We start from the raw sequence: 21924 nt of genomic DNA, 5'->3' as shown, positions 1-21924 counted from the left end.
AATTATATATATTTTTTTAAATCAGATTTATTTTACAGGGCAATATGATGCCATACTATACCAAAGAGCACTCTAAATACAGAGGTCTTAGTCCAATTCGGCTCTTTCAAATGTTGAAAGAGACAAATTGGACAAAAAATACAAACAAATAAAAATTGTCTGGAGCCAGAAAAAATTAAACACCTTTTAAAAGTGTTATAATAAAGGCAACACATTATGTAAGTTTCTATATTAGCTATATTAGCCTAGTATCAAAATGACTATGTGTCGCAGGCTGACACAAATCTTAATTGATAGAAATGTTGAAATTGAATATTCATTCTACACATTTTTACAACATTGGAAAACATTAGTAAAACAGAGGCTTCTCAGAGGATGATAAATTACTGCCTTAAAAAAGCCAAAGGTAAAGATTTGTGTGTCCAAGTTAAAGGAAATGGCAGGTTGTCTTTTTCTAATGGGTTTATTACAATCTTTGGCAAGCTGGGTAACGTTTGCTGTGGTCTGGAACAACATGGCACACAAACAACTATCAGAAATGCAGCCAATATTACATACAGATAATGTGTCATGAGACATGCCAATATAAATTAAATACACAGAGGACATAAGAAAAGGAAATTAAATAAGCTCAATAAAGTTCCTTAAATTATTGAATCCTTGAAAAGGACTTGTGCCTATTTTCATACAAACTTTTTTTTTGTCATGTATCATATGTTAATGTAACTTCCACAGTGGACTTTGTTCTGCTGATATGTGCGTCCCAGCAGTGGAAAGTGTTTCAGTGCGAGCATATGGAGGAGTGGATGGTTCTGGCAGGAGACAATACAGACAGCCCTAATCCAATGGAAGGTCGACTGTTCAACCCTGCACCCAACTTCATCAACTGCAGGTACATTCGGTATTCTATAAATCCTCATTACATGCTTTTCCTTATTTTGTTTTGCTTTTTCTTATTTTGTGTTTTGAAGATTGATATTATACCTTTTTATACTGTATGATTTACACCAGGCGGGTGGCACGGTGTAACAGGGGTTAGTGTGTGTGCCTCACAATACGAAGGTCCTGGGTTCAATCCTGGGCTCGGTATCTTTCTGTGTGGAGTTTGCATGTTCTCCCCGTGACTGTGTGGGTTCCTTCCGGGTACTCCGGCTTCCTCCCACCTCCAAAGACATGCACCTGGGGATAGGTTGATTGGCAACACTAAATATTCCCTAGTGTGTGAATGTTGTCTGTCTATCTGTGTTGGCCCTGCGATGAGGTGGCGACTTGTCCAGGGTGTACCCCAGCTTCTGCCCGAAGCAGCTGAGATAGGCTACAGCACCCCCGCGACCCGGAATGGGACAAGCTGTAGAAAATGGATGGATGGAAAGATGGATTTACACCAAGGGTCGACAACCCAAAATGTTGACAGAGCCATATTAGACCAAAAATACAAGGAAACAGATCTGCCTGGAGCCGCAAAAAATCAAACGCCTTATATAAGTGTTATAATGAAGGCCATTTTCACACCGGCCATTTTGATAGCCTGCTATCAAAATGACTATGTGCCGGAGGCTGACACAAATCTTCATTGACAGAAATGTTGAAATGTAATATTCATTCTACACATTTTTTCAACATTGGAAAACATTAGTAAAATGGAGGCTTCTCAGAGGGTGAGCTAACTCCTGGAAATTACTAGCTTAGAATGGTCAAAGGTATAGATGTGTGTGTCCAAGTTAAAGGAAACAGCAGGCTGTCTTCTTCTAATGGATTTATAACAATCTTTGCAAGCAGGGTAACATTTGCTGTGGTCTGAAACAACACAAACAAACAACTATCAGAAATGCAGCCAACATAACATACAAATAATGTGTCATGAGATATGCAAATATAAATTAAAAACACAGAGGACATAAGTAAAGGAAACTAAATGTGCTCAAATATACCTACAAACGAGGCATAATGATGCAATATGTAACTACAGCTAGCCTAAGTAGCATGTTAGCATTGATTAGCTTGTAGTCATGCAGTGACCAAATATGCCTGATTAACACTCCGACAAGTCAATAACATCAATAAAGCTCACCTTTGTGCATTCACGCAAAGCATAAAACGTTTGGTGGACAAATTGAGACAAAGAAGGAATGGCATAAAACACATCTTTCTGTGGCAGCGTCGGTGAAAGTTATACATGTAAACAAACTGTTGCGTCACAGTCCACATAAGTACAGTGACAAGGGCCGCCGAAATTAGGACAAAACGGCGTTTGCCAAATACTCTCATCAGTGAAGCGTAAACACAAACATATTAAACAGTGGGCTTTCTAAAAATGAGGAAGGGTTGTGTCATGTTTGTCCTCCTACAGAAACCATATTAAAACAAAAAAACATGTTTTCCCCCAGCCTTTTCATACAATTTTGGAAAAGCTCCAGGGAGCCACTAAGGTGTCGCTAAAGAGTCGCATGCGGCTCTAAAACGAGGGATGTTTTCAGAACAGCCTTCTTCTATTGTGAGCAGTGACAAGGTCATTTAAGGGAGTCAAATCGTAAATAAGAATTGTTGTTTTCCAAGCGAGCAAACATTTCAATGGCTTGTCTGATCTAATCATCAGTGCTACCTCTCAAGTTGATACATTTTTGCATTTCAGTAAGCCTTAATATAGAATTAAGCAAAATATGTTCTGGAATTTAAAAAAACAATCACTCCATATTCTCTGCTCCCTGCTAGTGTTACCATATCTGCGTTATTGTGCAGAAATATGGGAAATAATTATAAAAGTACTCGGGATGTGCCAATCAATTGGCAACCGATGAGTATCGGACGATTTTCTTAAGTACTTGATAGCCATTGCCGATTAATGCCTTTCAATGCTGATCACAAACGCCAATCTGTCACCTGGCTGACAAGCTAGCAGCTAATTGTGTATCACCACACACATGTGGAGCAGCTCCCTTAACTTCATAATAATCTGCTCCATTATCGGTAGGCCTACGATATGAAAAAAAAAACAATCCATTTGTTTTCCTCTTGCTCCGGCATACTTTTTGCCCCCAAGAGCTTATGTGGCTTCCGACCTCGTCCTTATTTCCTTCGCGGAGATTCATACAGCTAGCAAAACATGACTAGTGCCAACACTAAAAAGAGCAAGACGTTTGTTCCAAAGTGTTGTCACTAGGTATTTTTTCTGGATCAGGTTTGGAACAAATGACTGCATGCTGCAAAGTTTGTTTAAAAAAAGGCAGCAGCACAACAAACTTGTTCCAGCATCTGAAACCGAAGGCTCCAGCCGAGTGCGGAAAATGCAACCCGCAAAAAAGACAGAAACAACAAACAAAAAAGCAGCTTACTGTGCTGGAATCATTTAAGTAAGGTACAATGTATAATGAGAAAGAAGCACAGTGGAGAATGATCACTAAAGCAGTTGCTCTGCACACTGCCAACATGTGCTGCACTCATCCATTTACTATGCTAAAACTGTAGTCCTCTCAGTGGGATTATTTGCATACAATGTACAATACTCCATTTTTATTTACAGAAGTATTTTATTCAAGACAGAAATAGGGTTGTGCGCTATACCGGTACGAATACATTTCATTAAAAATGATGCTATACTGCCTTTGAAAAATACCCATAGTTTTATTTCATCCGCATGCTGCCTTGCGGCGGTGACATACAGAGCCGAGGCGCATGATGTTGAGTGTGTCAGCATGCACACATAAAGCGCATACAAGCAGAAACAATGTGGAGAGGAAGAATGGCACAAAGCTGAAATTCCTCCTGGTTAATAAAGAGGAGGAATGAAGTACATTATGGAGGTATTTGGGCTTCAAAACTATGGATAAAGGTGACGCTGTAAACATGGAAGCGCCAAAGTTGGCAATACTTTAGTACCACATTTGTGCTTCAAATTTAGCTAAATAATTAGATAACAAGCAGTCAGATCTGTACAATGAGTTTAAAGAGCAACAAGTCATGTAGTTAACCGGCTTCCCTGGTGAGCACATACAGATACACTATATTGCCAAAAGTATTTGGCCACCTGCCTTTAGTCGCAAATGAACTTGAAGTGCCATTCCATGGAATTGTCCAAAATGTTTTGGTATCCTGGAGCATTCAAAGTTCCTTTCACTGGAACTAAGGGGCCAAACCCAACTCCTAAAAAACAACCCCACACCATAATTCCTCCTCCACCAAATGTCACACTCGGCCACAATGCAGTCCGAAATGTACCGTTCTCCTTGCAACCTCCAAACCCAGACTTGTCCATCAGATTGCCAGATGGAAAAGCGTGACTCGTCAGTCCAGAGAAGGCGTCTCCACTGCTCTAGAGTCCAGTGGCGACGTGCTTTACACCACTGCATCCAAAGCTTTGTATTGGTCTTGGTGATGTATGGCTTAGATACAGCTGCTCGGCCATGGAAACCCATTCTATGAAGCTCTCTGCTTACTGTATGTGGGCTAATTGGAAGGTCACATGAAGTTTGGAGCTCTGTAGCAACTGACTGTGCAGAAAGTCTTTGCACTATGCGCTTCAGAATCCACTGACCCCTCTCAGTCAGTTTACGTGGCCTACCACTTGGTGGCAGACTTGCTGTTGTTCCCAAACTTCACTTTTCTTATACTAAAGTTGACTTTGGAATATTTAGGAGCGAGAAAATTACACGACTGGATTTGTTGCACAGGTGGCATGCTATGACAGTTCCACGCTAGAAATCACTGAGAGCGGCTCATTCTTTCACAAATATTTGTAGAAACAGTCTCCATGCCTAAGTGCTTGATTTTATACACCGGGCCAAGTGATTAGGGCACCTGATTCTCATCATTTGGATGGGTGGCCAGATACTTTTGGCAATATAGTGTACTTAGACGCACACCGGTGCTTGGCTTGTTGCCAAATATTAGCGGAGTCCAAACCGCACACATGGCGCAAACGAATGCAAGTGAATTGACTGAATTTTGTTAAAAAAATTCCTACATTTGTTTTTTATCTTTAACAATGTGTGTTTTACCTGCAATATGTCTTATCTGTGTACTTTTAGCCATAGTATTGTTTTTAGTATTTACTAATGATTGTATTCATCTTTAGTTTTGTTTTTAGTACTTAATTGTATTTTTCTTAAAGCACAGACAAAGAGTGGCAACCATAAATCATGAAGTATTGAATACATTGTCAGTAAACTATTCTATTCTATTTCAACCTAATTCTAAATTATGGCAGGCTATACAAGAAAAGCTCAATGTGTCTTTAATTGTTTTAATTGCCTATCTCAGCTGCATTCAAGACAAAAGTATTTTCTCCCAGAGGAAGTTCTTAATTTATTTCATTGAATTTATTATTTAATTTATAAAAAGTAAAATTTATATCTGGTCCAAAAACAACATTATACAAATCTTAAGAGTGAGATGTAGTGTATGCAGTGTCATCTCAAACTACCAGTTTTGATTTTAAAAAAATAAATAAAAAATAAAAAAAGGTTTTGAATTATCTATGTCATTTGTATTCATTGGTTTTCCTTAAAAGGTAAGGGAAAACCCCTTAAATCAAATAGTTTTTTGAAAGAATGGGAGATTTTATTTTAGGCCATGTCGTTTATGTCCAAATTATTGGTATTGGAATTAGCCAATCTTATTCATGGATGATCAGTAACATGAATCCTTGATCAGAACATTCCTATAAATTTACTAATTCACTAATTGTGTTACAAAAAAGGTCAGTTAATAATGTTAGTAATAGAAACCCTTTATTTATTGAATCAAAAATATTTAAATGTAATGATTTGGTGCAATTATAACCCGCTACCAAAGAATATATAACAATTCCTCTCAATAAAGGAGAATAAATATAACTCTACGGAAAATTTTAACTTAAAACATTTAGCATAACTGTTTGTAGAGTTAAATTATGGAGTGGATTAAGCAATGAAGTTAAATAATGTACTAATATGATACAGTTTAAGAGACTGTGTTTTTGTTTCTGTGTTTACAAAAAAGAAGAATCTTGATATATCTTGAACTTCATTGAAAATGAGATCATCTTATTCATCTCATTATGTGAAGCACAACGTATTTAACTATCCCTTCACGAGAACTGTATTTTTTTAACTTGTGTTGTAAATTAAGCACAAGCAGTGAACAAATGTGTGAAAATGTTTTTAAGAAATAAAAAGGGATAGGATTACATCAGCTTGCTTCCTTCTGCTGCTTTTGAGTTATGTTGCAATGAGAAACTGGAAATATGTGACGTACCATGTTTGAAATAAATCAGAACCAGAACCCTACTGGAAAAAAAACAGAATATGGTTAAAAATAAAAAAATAAAAACCATTTACAGAATATATATATATATATATATATATATATATATATATATATATATATATATATATATATATATATATATATATATATATATATATATATATATATATATATATATATGTGTGTGTATATATATATAGGTAGGGATGATACTCGAAACCGGTTTTCCCGGTTGTTTGATAAGAAAAGAACCGAGTCCTCGGACTCGAATCCCTTTTTGAGAACCGGTACCCGTTATCGAGACCACTATAGTAAAGGAAAAGAGTTGATTCTTTATTCGAATCCCGTCCCGACCAGAAATGCTCCGTGGGACATCACAAGAAATGACGTCACGTAGCTCAGTCATTAGGCGCAGATAGTGAAAGCAGGAAAACAATGGGCGGGAAAAAGAGCTCCAAGGTGTAATAAAGTTCAAAACAAAAGCTATAATCCATCGAATAACTTTACTGAGAGATTTTAGCAGGGTAAAACACATGACGAACACTTTTACGACCAACCGGAAACATAGCAACCAGGCTAGCAACGCACCTCCTTTACGGCTGCTGTCGCAATGTTCTTAAAACAACCGCAGCACATACATATATATACAACATATCTCCCTTTTTTAACTTTTGTTTTTCTTTCCTTGTAAACAAAACAAAATCACACTGTAGATGTGTTGTCTGTCTAATTATAAATAATGCAGACGAGGCGTGTTGGCTGAGTTCTTGACGTTTACTTTCACAGCGTGGCAACATGCAACACTTTTCGGGGTGACTGCGCATGCTCGTAACTCCCGTTGCATGCTGGGTAGTGTAGTTGTTATATTCTCTAGCTCAGTCATTTTCAACCAGTGTGCCGCGGCACACTAGTGTGCCGTGAGAGATCGTCAGGTGTGCCGTGAGAAATTATTTAATATCTCCTAATTAACCATTGTCGGGTGTCCGTGCTATAATAAAGTGCGGCAGATAATGTAATACTCATCTATTTCAGTAGGTGGCAGCAGAGGGCGATAAATACCTGTAAAGACAATCGAGTTAGCGCTGCGCATCACGTGACAGTGACAGTTTGGGATCGCAGCAAAAGGAGGCGAGCAAGTGACAGTGATGGAGAAGTTTTTGAGAAGGGAAAATGCAAATGCCGAACAGGGTCCTGGACAAAATTCTGACCCAGATGAAGGCTCTAGTATGAGTGGTCTACAAAATAAAAAAAGACGGTGAGCTCGAGGCAATAAAGCGAAAGCTATCTTTCATTTGGATTGACTTTCACCGGGGATGCGACAGCACCGACTCCGCAGTGCTTGGTGTGTGGTGAGAAGCTATCCAATAGCGCCATGGTGCCAAGCAAGCTTAAACGCCATCTCCAAACGAAACACCCCGATGGACTATTTTGTACGCTTACGTACAAATAATGAGAAACAGGCAACTTTTCTCAGAAAAACCACAAAGGTAAACAAGAGAGCCCTCAAAGCTTGCTACCTTGTTGTTGAACTCGTAGCTAAATCAAAAAAGTCCCACACTGTGGCAGAAACATTAATACTGCGAGCTTGTAAAGCCATTGTAATAGTAGTGAGTATAAATACATTTAGAAAACTATATTATTAACTATATGTATTATATACTGTGTTAGAGTGTCATTTTGTGTCATTTTGGTTGGTGGTGTGCCGCAGGATTTTGTAAATGTAAAAAGTGTGCCACGGCTTAAAAAAGGTTGAAAATCACTGCTCTAGCTCATAACATTTTTTCCCCCTATAAAGAAATAATGTTAACTCAATAAAGTGTATTTCTTTTTTTAGCTTTAACTTTTCATTTTTTAGCATTGTAACCACATTTGCAAAGAACTTTTCTCTTCATAGAATGTTCTTTCAATAAAGAAATAAAGTGCAAAAATGTCAAAGCATCATAACAAACAGTTATGTCAAATAGCAGCAGAAGTGCACTTTTTGGAGAGCTGTATTATTTTCAGTTTTGTGCCCAAGGGACTGATTTTATTTAACACTATATTATTATTTATACACCTATAGTGATCACAGAGACAGGTTGTTTTTGTGTTACTGTATATATTTGTTTCTCTGAAAAATCCCACTTAATATACTTTGGGTAACAACAGTCAATATTTATTTATTTTATTTTATTTTTTTAGGTGGGTAACAGTCAATATTTATTTATTTATTAGATTTTATTTTTTTTATTATATAATAAAAGTGAGCTTTTGTTAAACCAAATATTGTGTGTTTTTTTCCGTATACAACAACTTATCTGGACTCGATAAGAGAATCGATAAGGAATCGGTTCGATAAGAGGATTCGATAATAGGCTCAAACTCGATAATTCCTTATCAAACATCATCCCTATATATATATATATATATATATATATATATATATATATATATATATATATATATATATATATATATATATATATATATATATATATATATATATATATATATACTTTAATACCAGTAACACAATCCATTCAGGTGTTAACAATAGCTTTAGAAAAAGCCATATGAAAGTCCCCGTGTAGGCCGGGAATTGCTCCTATTGTGAGAAGGACAAGCGGTAGAGAATGGATGGATGGGGCAAATCAGAAGAAAAGCACTGACGGAGGGAGTGGTCAACCTCCAATTTTACCAGCTTGGAGGTCATATCAGAGGCCAAACGACAGCAGTGTGAAAACATAACGGCCGAGTGATACCTGCCCTGATAAATGCAGTAGTGACGGACAAGAAGCTAATGCAGTTTAGGCCAATCTTAACCACCTCATTTTTTGCGTTGACTTTATGCAGGAGATTAACTCAAACATCCTAAAGAAGAATATAAATGTATCAATCATGATATATTTTCATTTGCCATCTGAACGTTTGTACATTTATGTCCCTCTCATATTGCAGGAGTTACCTGGACATGGCCAAGGTTTTTGTTTTTTGCCACCTATTCTGGTTTGTGCTCTCAGTGGTCTTCATGACAGGGGCTACACGTGTGTCTGTGTTTGGATTGGGATACCTTCTCTCCTGTTTCTTTTTTTTGCTTTTTGGTACCCAATTACTGGTCAAACCATCCAGGACGCGCCTCGCCATGTGGGACTGTCTCATCATTTATAATGTAGCCGTCATCATATCAAAAAATGTTCTTTCGGTAAGTATGTTGATTTAATCATTTAATCATAATTGTTACGATATTCTTAGTAACTCAAAGCTTGGGTGTACATAAACAGTGTATTAGTTGTTAATTTCACAACTACTGTATTTGAAGGCTAAACCTAATGTTAAAAAACACAATGATGTACAAATGGGTAATTTAATATTTATGTACAAAATTAATTATTTATCTGTGTATGTTTCAGATTCTGGCATGTGTGTTTGTGTTGGAGATGCAGAAGAACTTCTGTTGGATGATCCAACTCTTCAGTCTAGTTTGCACAGTCAAAGGATACTACGATCGTACGTATCATACAACTTTTGAATTTTAATTATTCATGATTAATCATAGTTAATAATTTGCTTGCATAATTTAAAGGCCTACTGAAACCCACTACTACCGACCACGCAGTCTGATAGTTTATATATCAATGATGAAATCTTAACATTATAACACGTGCCAATACGGCCGGGTTAACTTATAAAATGACATTTTAAATTTGCCGCTAAACTTCCGGTTCGAAACGCCTCTGAGGATGACGTATGCGTGTGACGTAGCCCGGCGAACACGGGTATGCCTTCCACATTGAAGCCGATACGAAAAAGCTCTGTTTTCATTTCATAATTCCACAGTATTCTGGACATCTGTGTTCGTGAATCTGTTTCAATCATGTTCATTGCATTATGGAGAAGGAAGCCAAGCAAGCAAAGAAGAAAGTTGTCGGTGCGAAATGGACGTATTTTTCGAACGTAGTCAGCCACAACAGTACACAGCCGGCGCTTCTTTGTTTACATTCCCGAAAGATGCAGTCAAGATGGAAGAACTCGGATAACAGAGACTCTAACCAGGAGGACTTTTGATTTGGATACACAGACGCCTGTAGGGAACTGGGACAACACAGACTCTTACCAGGATTACTTTGATTTGGATGACAAAGACGCAGACGTGCTACTGTGAGTATGCAGCTTTGGCTTTTTTTTGCGTATGTACGTAACTTTTTTAAAATATATAAGCTTTATGAACCTTGGGTTAGGTGAACGGTCTTTTGGGCTGAGTGATTGTGTGTGTTGATCAGGTGTTTGAATTGTATTGGCGTGTTCTATGGAGCTAGGAGCTAGCAGAGGAGCTAGGAGCTAGCATAACAAACACGCAGGTGTTATTATGCAGGATTAATTTGTGGCATATTAAATATAAGCCTGGTTGTGTTGTGGCTAATAGAGTATATATATGTCTTGTGTTTATTTACTGTTGTAGTCATTCCCAGCTGAATATCAGGTACCGTGAGTATGCAGCCTTGGCTGCTAAACATTCGATAACTTGACCGTATGTGCGCGTCACGTACGTAACTTTTTAAAAATATATAAGCTTTATGAACCTTGGGTTAGGTAAACGGTCTTTTGGGCTGAGTGATTGTGTGTGTTGATCAGGTGTTTGAATTGTATTGGCGTGTTCTATGGAGCTAGGAGCTAGCAGAGGAGCTAGGAGCTAGCATAACAAACACGCAGGTGTTTTTATGCAGGATTAATTTGTGGCATATTAAATATAAGCCTGGTTGTGTTGTGGCTAATAGAGTATATATATGTCTTGTGTTTATTTACTGTTGTAGTCATTCCCAGCTGAATATCAGGTCACCCCCGGCTCTCACAGCATCTTCCCTATCTGAATAGCTTCAACTCCCCACTAGTCCTTCACTTGCACTTTACTCATCCACAAATCTTTCATCCTCGCTCAAATTAATGGGGAAATTGTCGCTTTCTCGGTCCGAATCTCTCTCACTTCATGCGGCCATCATTGTAAACAATAGGGAACTTTGCGTATATGTTCAACTGACTACGTCACGCTACTTCCGGTAGGTGCAAGCCTTTTTTTTATCAGATACCAAAAGTTGCAATCTTTATCGTCGTTGTTCTATACTAAATCCTTTCAGCAAAAATATGGCAATATCGCGAAATGATCAAGTATGACACATAGAATAGATCTGCTATCCCCGTTTAAATAAAAAAAATTCATTTCAGTAGGCCTTTAAATTAACTTTAAAAAAGACCCCAATATTTTTATACAAATGTTAATTTGTCAGTCTATCATAGACAAACATTTTAAAAAAATGTTTTACTAAAGTAATTATTCAACTATAACTATTACCGGTATTCAACTTTTATTACCTTTTCAACTTAATTTACTCACTTTAAGTCCCTCCGGAGTGCATTTTAAAGCAAAATTTACCACTGAGCACACCATTAAGAATTCCCTCACTCCTCTTTGCACTGGCACATGCATTGACCTGACCACTGACCGTGGGCAACCCACGGCACCTTTCAGGTAACCTTCACGATTAAGTAAAGGGGCATGTTTGCTTAAGATAAATGGTGTGAAAAAACACATACTATAAAATACATAACAAAACATATTTTACAATCAATAAACACTCCTCTAATTCTGGGTGCATTGTGTATTTATTTGTTAAGGCTTGGATATCAAAATATCAAGCTGTGTTAATGTAGTTATATTGTACATGTAGTTAAAATGTGGTGGGTCAATGAAGTATCCCAGCAGGCACAAACCATTAAAACAACATTGAGAACTTGTTGAATCAGGTCCTAACATTAAGCAACTCAAACATAACGTTGAAACAACATGCTTTTTGGTAACATTTATCAATGTTGGGTTCTGACGTTGATTTGATTTAGAGCTAACGTTTAAAAGATATGGATGTTATGATATTATAATAATAATTTGTATGATAAAATCGTGTTATGAATTTAGGAAACGATTACGTTTAACTTTTTCAAAACATTTTGTCTCCTGTTATGACGCAGTTAGAATGCAAATGTTTGGATCTCATGCACCATAAAAAGAGTATTATTAATATTATCACTCAAATATATTTATAAGATAAACTGTACAAAAACACATTTAGTTTGCCAATAACATATTGAAATCATCTTGTATGCGTGCCAATTGACCACAAGAGCTTTGAATATTGCTCATGGTAAAATTTGTGTCATGAAAAAGAATGTATGCTTTGCATTTCTTGGCAAATTAAATACGTGAATGTATAAATAATATATTATTTGGACAAAGATTTGGCAAACGGAAGACTAAAGCGTGAACATGTTGTCAGCTTGGCAACAGTTCTCACTAAGGATGGAGCTGACACCATGATTAGTCTAATATTGACTTTCAAATTACAGTTATTTTCATTTGATATGACGTTACCTAGCATTCCAAAAATACTGTTGTTACGCAGCTCACCGTAAAAAGCCCCAATATGAAAATATTGCCTTCTTCTCTGGAGTCACCATCTCTGTCTTCCGTCATTGATAATCCAACAGGTGATCCTTAAACTCATCACTATATGAGTTTGAGTTTGAGTTTGAGTTTATTTCGAACATGCAAGCATACAACATGATACATCACAATTTCCAGTTTCTTTTCAACATGTTCGAAAAGGAGTAGGAAGAAGCAGAGCTTATTTAATCCTACCCCTTTTCTTTACATAACAGTTGCAAAACTTTTTGTTCACTTCCTGTTCACAATTTTTTCACAATAAACTCCATAAGTAATTACAATAAAAATAAATAAATAAATAAATAATAGTAAGAATTTAATAATAATAATTGGTGAAGTAAGTCATATTTCATATGATGAGATAAGTAAGATTACTTTAAGAATGAATGAATGGATGGATGAAATAAATTGAGAATGTTTGTCATGGTTCTTCTTCATTGTACTTTGTAAACACTTTAAGTTTGAAGAGTTTCTTGAAGTGGATCATATTAGTACATTGTTTGATTGCTTTGCTTAATCCATTCCATAATTTAATTCCACATATTGATATACTGAAGGTCTTGAGTGTTGTACGTGCAAACAAATGTTTTAAATTACGTTTTTCTCTAAGATTATATTTCTCCTCTTTTTTTGAGAAGAATTGTTGTATATTCTTGGGTAGCAGGTTATAGTTTGCTTTGTGCATAATTTTAGCTGTTTGCAAATTCACTATGTCGTGGAATTTCAGTAATTTTGATTCAATAAATAAAGGGTTTGTATGTTCTCTATATCCAACATTATGTATTATTCTAACTGATCTTTTTTGTAACACCGTTAATGAATGAAGTGTACTTTTGTAATTATTTCCCCATATTTCTACACAGTAGCTCAGAAAAGGTTAACACTAGCGAGCAGTAGAGAATATGAAGGGATTTTTATTCATTAGCTAATTACTTAGCTAATTTTGTTTACAGCGGAAATCACTGCTTCTTCTACTTAAGCACCTGCAGTGAGCGAACTCATCCAAAAGATGGCGCCATAGCACAAACAATAACACACATTTCCGTTAATGGTGTGTGCTGCGCATGTCAGTTAAAGTTAAAAAAAAGTTAAAGTACCAATGATTGTCACACACACACACACACACACTAGGTGTGGTGAAATTTGTCCTCTGCATTTGACCCATCCCCTTGTTCACCCCCTGGGAGGTGAGGGGAGCAGTGAGCAGCAGCAGTGAAGCGCCCGGGAATAATTTTTTGGTGATTTAACCCCCAATTCCAACCCTTGATGCTGAGTGCCAAGCAGGGAGTTAATGGGTCCCATTTTTATAGTCTTTGGTATGACTCGGTCGGGGTTTTGAACTCACAACCTACCAATCTCAGGGCGGACACTCTAACCACTAGACCACTGAGTAGGTCAAGGTAAAGTATTGCGATTTAAGGTGTGATGCATTAAAATGCACGTAATAATCAGATATTTTTTTTTAAGGGTCCATGTACACATGAACATTCTAATCCAAATTATTGTCAGATTGAAAAAAAATTGTCTGTGTACTGAGTAATAGTAGTTTTGGATTTTGTTTAGTTATTGTGTACAATTGACTTTGTTTTGCTCAACAATTGTATGTAATAAAAAAGAATAAGGAACTAGTTAAAATATTGTGCTGATATTGTTAGACTGTTACAATAAATAAAGAAAAAAAATACATTTAAAACATGTGATCAATATTGGTATCGGCCAGTCTCACTCGAGGATAATCCGTATTGGATTAGGCAGCATGAATCCCTGAACATCCCTACACACAACAGCAAACAAGCTAAAAATGCATACTTAATTGAACAATGGTGCAGTCTAAAACACAACATTTGTCAATATAAACAAGTGTTAAGTCATTATAGTAACATACTACTTAAAGGTAGAAAGTTTTCAAGGCAGAAGTTTATTAGAATGTATCCAGAAAAAAAATGTCTGCATCATTCAATTTACTGAGTCATGAGCTTAATTTAAATAAATGATTGAGCCAATAGGCATTGCCAAAACAACAATTACCACTCCACTTCAGCTTAACGACAGTATAAATCCATTACAGCTAATAAATAGGTTAGTGTTTTTTCATAACTTTGTCAGGATTGCTACTGACAGTCTGGTTATGTGTTCTTGTTGTTCTATGGTTGGTGTTTGGTTCCTGTCTTGCGCTCTTACTTGTTGGTTCCACTTTAGTTATACTTGCCTTGCAGCATCTTTACTTTGGTTGCCAGAGCACATGTTTTCGTTTGTCTAATCAGGTCAATTTGGTTTCAGCTGTTGCTGCTTGCTGGCTGCTGGATCATTGTAGATTACTTTGTATTCTGTTTAGTGTGCTAGTGTCTGTTTAACTTTGCTCCTGCATAGCTTTCCCTATGTTTCTGGTTCCCTTCTTAGCTGCACCATAGTTTTTGTTTTGTCATTGAATATACTTTTACCTGCACACCGTCTGCTGTCTTTTTGAGGTCACGTCGCAAACCAACACCCACCAGAGCCTGACAACCTTGTTGTTATCCGGTTACTCTGCTTAAATATACTTTCAAATTTCACTTGATCAAGCTTTTTCTAACATTCCACGCTACAAAATAAGGAAATTATGAATGATGAGGTGGCGACTTGTCCAGGGTGTACCCTGCTTTCCGCCCAAGTGCAGCTGGGATGGGCACCAGCACCCCCGCGATTCCAAAAGGGACAAGTGGTAGAAAATGGATGATTTGCGTTGATATCGTATCGTAAAGGCTCCAATATTAGTATGGCATCGGAAGTGGAAAAAGTTACATCAGGACATTCCTAAATTCAATTAAAATTTACTCAAAAAAATGACATCTTCGTGGATTTTGGATATTTTTGTGTTTGTGTGTTAATATATTTTGTTTTATTTCTTCACAGCAAACATAATAAGTGATAAGAACTGCAGCCTCCCTATAGAAGAAGCTGGGATCATCTGGGACAGTATTTGCTTTGTTTTCCTGTTGCTGCAAAGAAGGGTCTTCCTCAGTTTCTATTTCATTCATGTAGTTGAAGAATTGCAGGCTTTTGGTAAACAGGCATCGAGGTAAGACACAATATATCTCAAGGTCAGTTATTGTAACACAGTTGTGACATTTCTTTCCTGAATGCATATTTTTTAAATTTACATTATTGTTTTCATGTGCATGGTTTTAAATATTTACATTTTGTGTCAGTGGAATATAACCACATTGTAAATAGACCATCACAGTGCAAAAAGAAGAAACGGGAGCTGTTGCCGGCGGGTGGTGTGGATCCCAAAAAATGCAGAGGCGGAAAGTTTGCAAGCAAAACCTCTTCCTCTTTATTGCGAGGGCACTCAAAAATCCGACAATAAGAGCCGATGGTGGCAAAAACTAGCACACCAGGAAAATAGAAAAACAAACTAAAAAACAAAAACTACGGCGCTAGGCAAAGCTAGGAGTAACTGGGCGGACCTGGATCACCGGAGAGTAGCTGGTATACAGACGAAACTGCGAGTATGGAAACGACATAGAAAAACAAAGCTCCAGCGGTGACATGCTGCGCCAGCATGGTTTAATAGTGTGACCACTAATTGGGTTTAAGTGTGCCCTGCTGTCTTGAGCCTGCCGCACGCCACACCGGGCCGTTCTCCTCCCAGTCCACCAAGTATTGGAAAAAAAACTATTTAAATTATTAATTAATTTAATTTAATCTGTCCAATCCAGCCACACAGGCAAATCATATTGTTGATGTAGATGATCATATCTGAAGTATAGATTTACTTTCTCTTCTTACCTTATTGGGGAAGCTTTGCGTGGTGGGTAGAGCAGCCGCGCCAGAAACTTGAGGGTTGCAGGTTCGCTCCCCGCCTCTTGCCATCCAAATCACTGCCGTTGTGTCCTTGAGCAGGACACTTCACCCTTGCCCCCAGTGCCGCTCACACTGGTGAATGATGGGTGGTGGTCGGAGGGGCCGTAGGCGCTAACTGGCAGCCACGCTTCCGTCAGTCTACCCCAGGGCAGCTGTGGCTACAAATGTAGCTTACCACCACCAGGTGTGAATAAATTATGGGTTCTCACTTCTCTGTGAAGTGCTTTGAGTGTCTAGGAAAGCGCTATATAAATCTAATCCATTATATTATTATTATTTGCATTTTACTTCACTAAATGTATGCGTATCATTTTGTTAAACAAAACTAGTTTTCTTTTAAGTAACGTAAGAAATTTATCGGAGCTGTTTGTCTATTTTGTGGAGGAATGTAGTTCATTATGAATCCAATGTTATTAAAAAATGTTTTATTTTGAATCGAGAATTGGTTTGAATCGAGAATCAATTCTGAATCGAATTGTTACCCTCATGAATCGAATCGAATTGTGTGGAGCCCAAATATTCACAGCCCTAGAACAATTTACCTTGTGGATCATTAAAGTTTGTCTAAGTCTATGTCTAAGTCTATTAGTTGTGGAGAGAAACAGCCCGAGCAGTGCAGCTTTAACAAGGTGTCGTTAACTCTGTGTCACCAAAACCAATATTAACACTCCTTTTTAAAAGCAGGCTGGCTATTTCAACAAGGCACTGCCACATTGCCACATAACCATCACTCAATTCTAAAGTTCCATCTTTAAGCTCTTGGGTTAAGGTTTTTTGGATAGCAATCAGCATCAGTAAAGGCCACATTTTGGGTCAAGGAACGTCCTGTGTCTTCATGACCTCGTCGGATGATTGCGCATGTCAATATTTTTGGAGGTCTACTTTTTGACTTTTTTTCTCGTATAATTCTCGAGATATTCTTTAACGCATTCTTCAGTGCATTCAGGGTTCCCACGCGTCCTGGAAAATCCAGTAAATGATTAACCAATTTTCCAGTCGTGGAAAACGTATGAAAAATGAGAAAATTGGTCAAATATTCTGGAAAATGTAATATTTTACTCACCTAAATGCAAAAGTGTTAAAAGTTATGCACATGTAGTTTGTTTTTACCTTGTATTATGGGTAACATTAACATTCTCTGCTTTTGACCGCTGTGGAGCCCCACGTGACAGAAGAGTTATAGTAGTCAAGTCGTATCAGGAATGAATTGGTGTGTGACGTGATCATCATTTTTAATTATTGGGAAAGAGTTGGAACCCTGTCGTCTAACTTGGGCAGGAATGGCACGTCGCAAGAGACCTTGCTTGAGTTGCTGAACAATCTTGCAAACTGCATTTGCTGTTAATACAAAAAATGACATGAAAGCCAGATTTGCAAAAAAATTATTAGGTAATAAATTGCTAAATTCTCAATTTTTGTGTCTTCCTCCTGTTTCTTATTTTTGCAATCGGGTGCTCTACTTACAATATGGTTGCAGCCCATTGGTGAAAAATGCGAACAATTTCCCCCGATGTATTTATTGGTTCGCTAAAGAAAAAAACTAAACCCTAACATGGGGTGTCAGATAAGACTCCTTTTCTTTACAAAGGGTCATTGTTCACTACTGTCTATGTGTTATCTGTATGTGAAGTTGTTATCGTACTGCCTACTCTTGATCTTTTCAAACTAATAACTGAAATGATAAAGGGATTCTATGGATATTATGTAATTTAGCATAATGTCTATTTGTCATTTTTAAATTAAATGCAAGCTAATCTCCCCCGTCCCCCGTTCACCCCTCTACCTCCTATCCCCTACTCTCATGTGTAATTACACAATCTTTTGCAGGGGATTTGAGCTCTTCAATGCCACCATAATGAAAAACATGAAATTATACCAAAAGGCTGAGAAAAAATCCCTATCCCAGCTCAAGAGATCGTAAGTTTTCAAACATCAGTGTTGAGCAAAATATGTTGAGAATTCTTGATAGAGAGGGTAAAAAATGTTGGGTTTTATGTTTTTAGAATAATTTGCTGGACCACAGCTCTACCCTGTAATAATTGTGGGAGGAAAAACAAAAATATATCAACAAAAAAAGCTTTGTTGGTCAATCATATCACACAAGTGCATACAAATACTGTAAACACAGCACATGTGCCCCAACTATGCTGAAATGGGCTTTTATTTGATTTGATTTGCTGTCATTGTTTTTACATTCTATTTGCACTACAGAGCACAATTTATTCTGTTATTTATTTTTTCTATGTTATCGATTATTTATTCCTATTAACATGTGCTATTTAAAACTTACTCTATTTATATCCTATTCTATTTAAATTATTATGTACATTATCCCATTCCTGTAGATCATATTGGGCTAAATCTGAGACCTCGGATACAACATTTTGTGCCATCTCAGGTGTTTCATGAGCTAAATCTCCTTGAATATTATTAATACTCATAAGAGTTACATCAAAATAGTGTCCTGAACTGTTAAGTTACTGTTATCAACAGTAAGAGTAAAAAAAACATCCAGTAGATGTATGCATTTTATTTGACTTCTCTTGAAGCCTACCCAACAGGCACAAGACATTAAAACAGCATTGAAAACTTGTTGAATCAGGTCCTGACATTGAGCATCTCAAACCTAACGTTGGAACAAAATGTTTGTTGGGTTCTGATGTTAATTTTACCATTGAATGTTGGTCATTTACCAACCAATATTTTAGAGGACAAATACAACGTTAAAACAACATGCTTTTTGACAATGTTTATTCGATGTCAGGTTGTGACGTTAATTTGACCATTGAAATTTGGTCATTTCCCAACCAACAACATGGATCCAACGTTAGACACCAACATTGTCTCAACTTACAAATACAACTATTTTGCAAGGTTGCTCCAAAGTCACTTTTAAAGGATATGTATGTATAATCAACATTGTATCAATGCAGTATGGTTACATATTAATTTCTCTTCTTGCTTTATCTTACAGAATGCACAGAATCCTCTCCAAACAACAGAGGTACAGAAATGGACACAAAATTATTGATGACAACACCCAGAATGAAAGTCCTGGTAAGAAACTAATGCACCCCAATTGAAAAATAAAAACTGTTGATGGACAGAGTTTGTGTGTCGTCCTCAAGCTTGGTCTCCTGCTATCTACATGCCTCATCAGGCAGATAAACTCCACCCTCAATGACATTAAATATACAGCATGAACACTGTGAAGTATCTTATAACGTGTGTGTGTGTGTGTGTGTGTGTGTGTGTGTGTGTGTGTGTGTGTGTGTGTGTGTGTGTGTGTGTGTGTGTGTGTGTGTGTGTGTGTGTGTGTGTGTGTGTGTGTGTGTGTGTGTGTGTGTGTGTGTGTGTGTGTGTGTGTGTGTGTGTGTGTGTGTGTGTGTGTGTGTGTGCGTGCGTGCGTGCGTGCGTGCGTGCGTGCGTGCGTGCGTGCGTGCGTGCGTGCGTGCGTGCGTGCGTGTGTGTGTCCCTCCTAGAAACTAAGACAGAGAGAAAGGGTTGTTCTCAGTCATGTTTGAACCATGCGACAGGTATAACAAACACACACAGTTGCTACTATAAGAAACAACATATGTAGTCTTGACTGTATTTCAACTTTTAGATGGCAAAGAAGATAGAATTGTATTGTATGTGCTTCACCCACAGTCCTGCACTCAGGAGAGTACTACCTGTTTGAATCCGATAGCGAAGGTGAACAGGAACAATTGACTGAAGAGCAGAAGCCTCAGAAACAGACTGCTTATCAGGTTGGACAAACATGTTCTCAGGATTTATTTTTGTCTTGTACATTGGCAAGTAATGTGTTTTCATTGACGGAGATGTGTATCTCTTCTAGTTGGCTTATCAAGCGTGGGTGACCAATTTGAAAAGAGCGCTGAGAGAACGTCAGAGAGGCCAAAGACAACAAAGACTTGAAATGGTCGAGGATGAGATTGCCACGCAACAGGTGTCACAAGAGGAGGCTTGTTCTGTAAAAGGTAGATAGTATTAGCGCTTTTATTTCTAGTGCATTCCATCTTTGACAATGACAAAAAAAATACAACAATGAAAAAGAAAGGATCTGGCAAATTTGATAAGGGATGAGAAAATTTTAGCAACTCACGCTTCGATTTCGATTCTTGGGGTAAGGTTTCGATTCAGAATTGATTATCGCTTAACTGCCAATACTCATTTAGTAATTACCGTAAATTTATAAAAATCTATACGCTAAAAAGGCATGGGCAATTATTTTCACTATGGGGGCCATATTGGTCAGTAAAAATGCATCTGGGGGCCTGTGTGTGTGTGTGTGTGTATATATATATATATATATATATATATATATATATATATATATATATATATATATATATATATATATATATATATATATATATATATATATATATATAAATATATATATATATATATATATACATGTGTGTGTATATATATGTATTAGGGCTGTCAAACGATTAACATATTTAATTGTGATTAATTGCATTGTTCATAGTTAACTCAAAATTAATCGCGTTGTAGCAGATACACATAATTTTTCATCACTAATAAGACAGATAATTTTCAAGTTTTAACACCATGAACGGACAATTAAATTGCGTTAATGAAATGTGTTTTAATCTTTATGCTTTTTTAAACAGCTCAACACAAACATGATTTAAAGACAATTAAAAAAAATTGCCTACTGTGTGTCGGTGTGTTGTCAGATTTTGTAGGAATACAGAATTTGTATTCCTGCTTTAGGAGCACTTGCATTCAGAGAAGGAGCTACACGTCCATGTTTAGTTAACAGTTTCACGCATAAATAACACAAAATGTGGATTGTTATGATCATGCTTTGATTTTTTACCGCTTGTTTCTTTTGGAGTCGCGGGTGGCTGGAGCCTATCCCAGCTGTAATGTGTGATATTTCTACCTGAATAAATGCTTCTGATATTCTGTACATTACCTGTTGTACACGTTAATGGTCTTCATGTTGCTGCATGGCAATGTTTGAACCTTCTTTGTTAGTCGTTGTGGCTTGTGCAGACCTTTGAGACACTTGTGATTAAGGGCTATATAAATAAACTTTGATTGATTATTTAATTGTTTGGTTAAAATAATGTAAGATTCAGCCTGCTAATCATTCTTTTATTGAGGTCTTGACCAGAACATGTTATAAAAGAATTTACACTATTTCAGCCAACCAGAAAAAGTAGTCACCCTATCCTTAAGAAAGCCCCGCCCCCCGACGGAAGAAACTCTATAGTTTTGGTCGCTATATGCCATTAAATTACTGATAACTTATTTGAGTACAAAGTACTTCTGACAAATATTGCTAAAACATGAACTTTTATTTACAAAAAGTGATGGAAAGTCTG

The 21924-nt window shown here is 37.0% G+C and overlaps 1 protein-coding gene across 1 annotated transcript in view; it reads left to right on the top strand.

Moving 5' to 3' along the window:
* piezo1 (piezo type mechanosensitive ion channel component 1 (Er blood group)) overlaps window positions 1-21924 on the top strand; it is a 200316-nt gene that overhangs the window by 126884 nt on the left and 51508 nt on the right. The window contains exons 24-32 of the mRNA XM_062059009.1: window positions 736-892; window positions 9181-9424; window positions 9633-9729; window positions 15608-15773; window positions 18389-18478; window positions 19536-19618; window positions 20044-20097; window positions 20213-20313; window positions 20403-20544. Of these exons, the coding sequence (XP_061914993.1) occupies window positions 736-892; window positions 9181-9424; window positions 9633-9729; window positions 15608-15773; window positions 18389-18478; window positions 19536-19618; window positions 20044-20097; window positions 20213-20313; window positions 20403-20544 (1134 nt within the window). The remainder of the gene's footprint in view (window positions 1-735; window positions 893-9180; window positions 9425-9632; window positions 9730-15607; window positions 15774-18388; window positions 18479-19535; window positions 19619-20043; window positions 20098-20212; window positions 20314-20402; window positions 20545-21924) is intronic.

Source organism: Entelurus aequoreus, linkage group LG09 (genome assembly GCF_033978785.1).
Source record: "Entelurus aequoreus isolate RoL-2023_Sb linkage group LG09, RoL_Eaeq_v1.1, whole genome shotgun sequence".
Taxonomy (NCBI): Eukaryota; Metazoa; Chordata; class Actinopteri; order Syngnathiformes; family Syngnathidae; genus Entelurus; species Entelurus aequoreus.
This window is presented reverse-complemented; position numbering and strand designations above follow the sequence as displayed.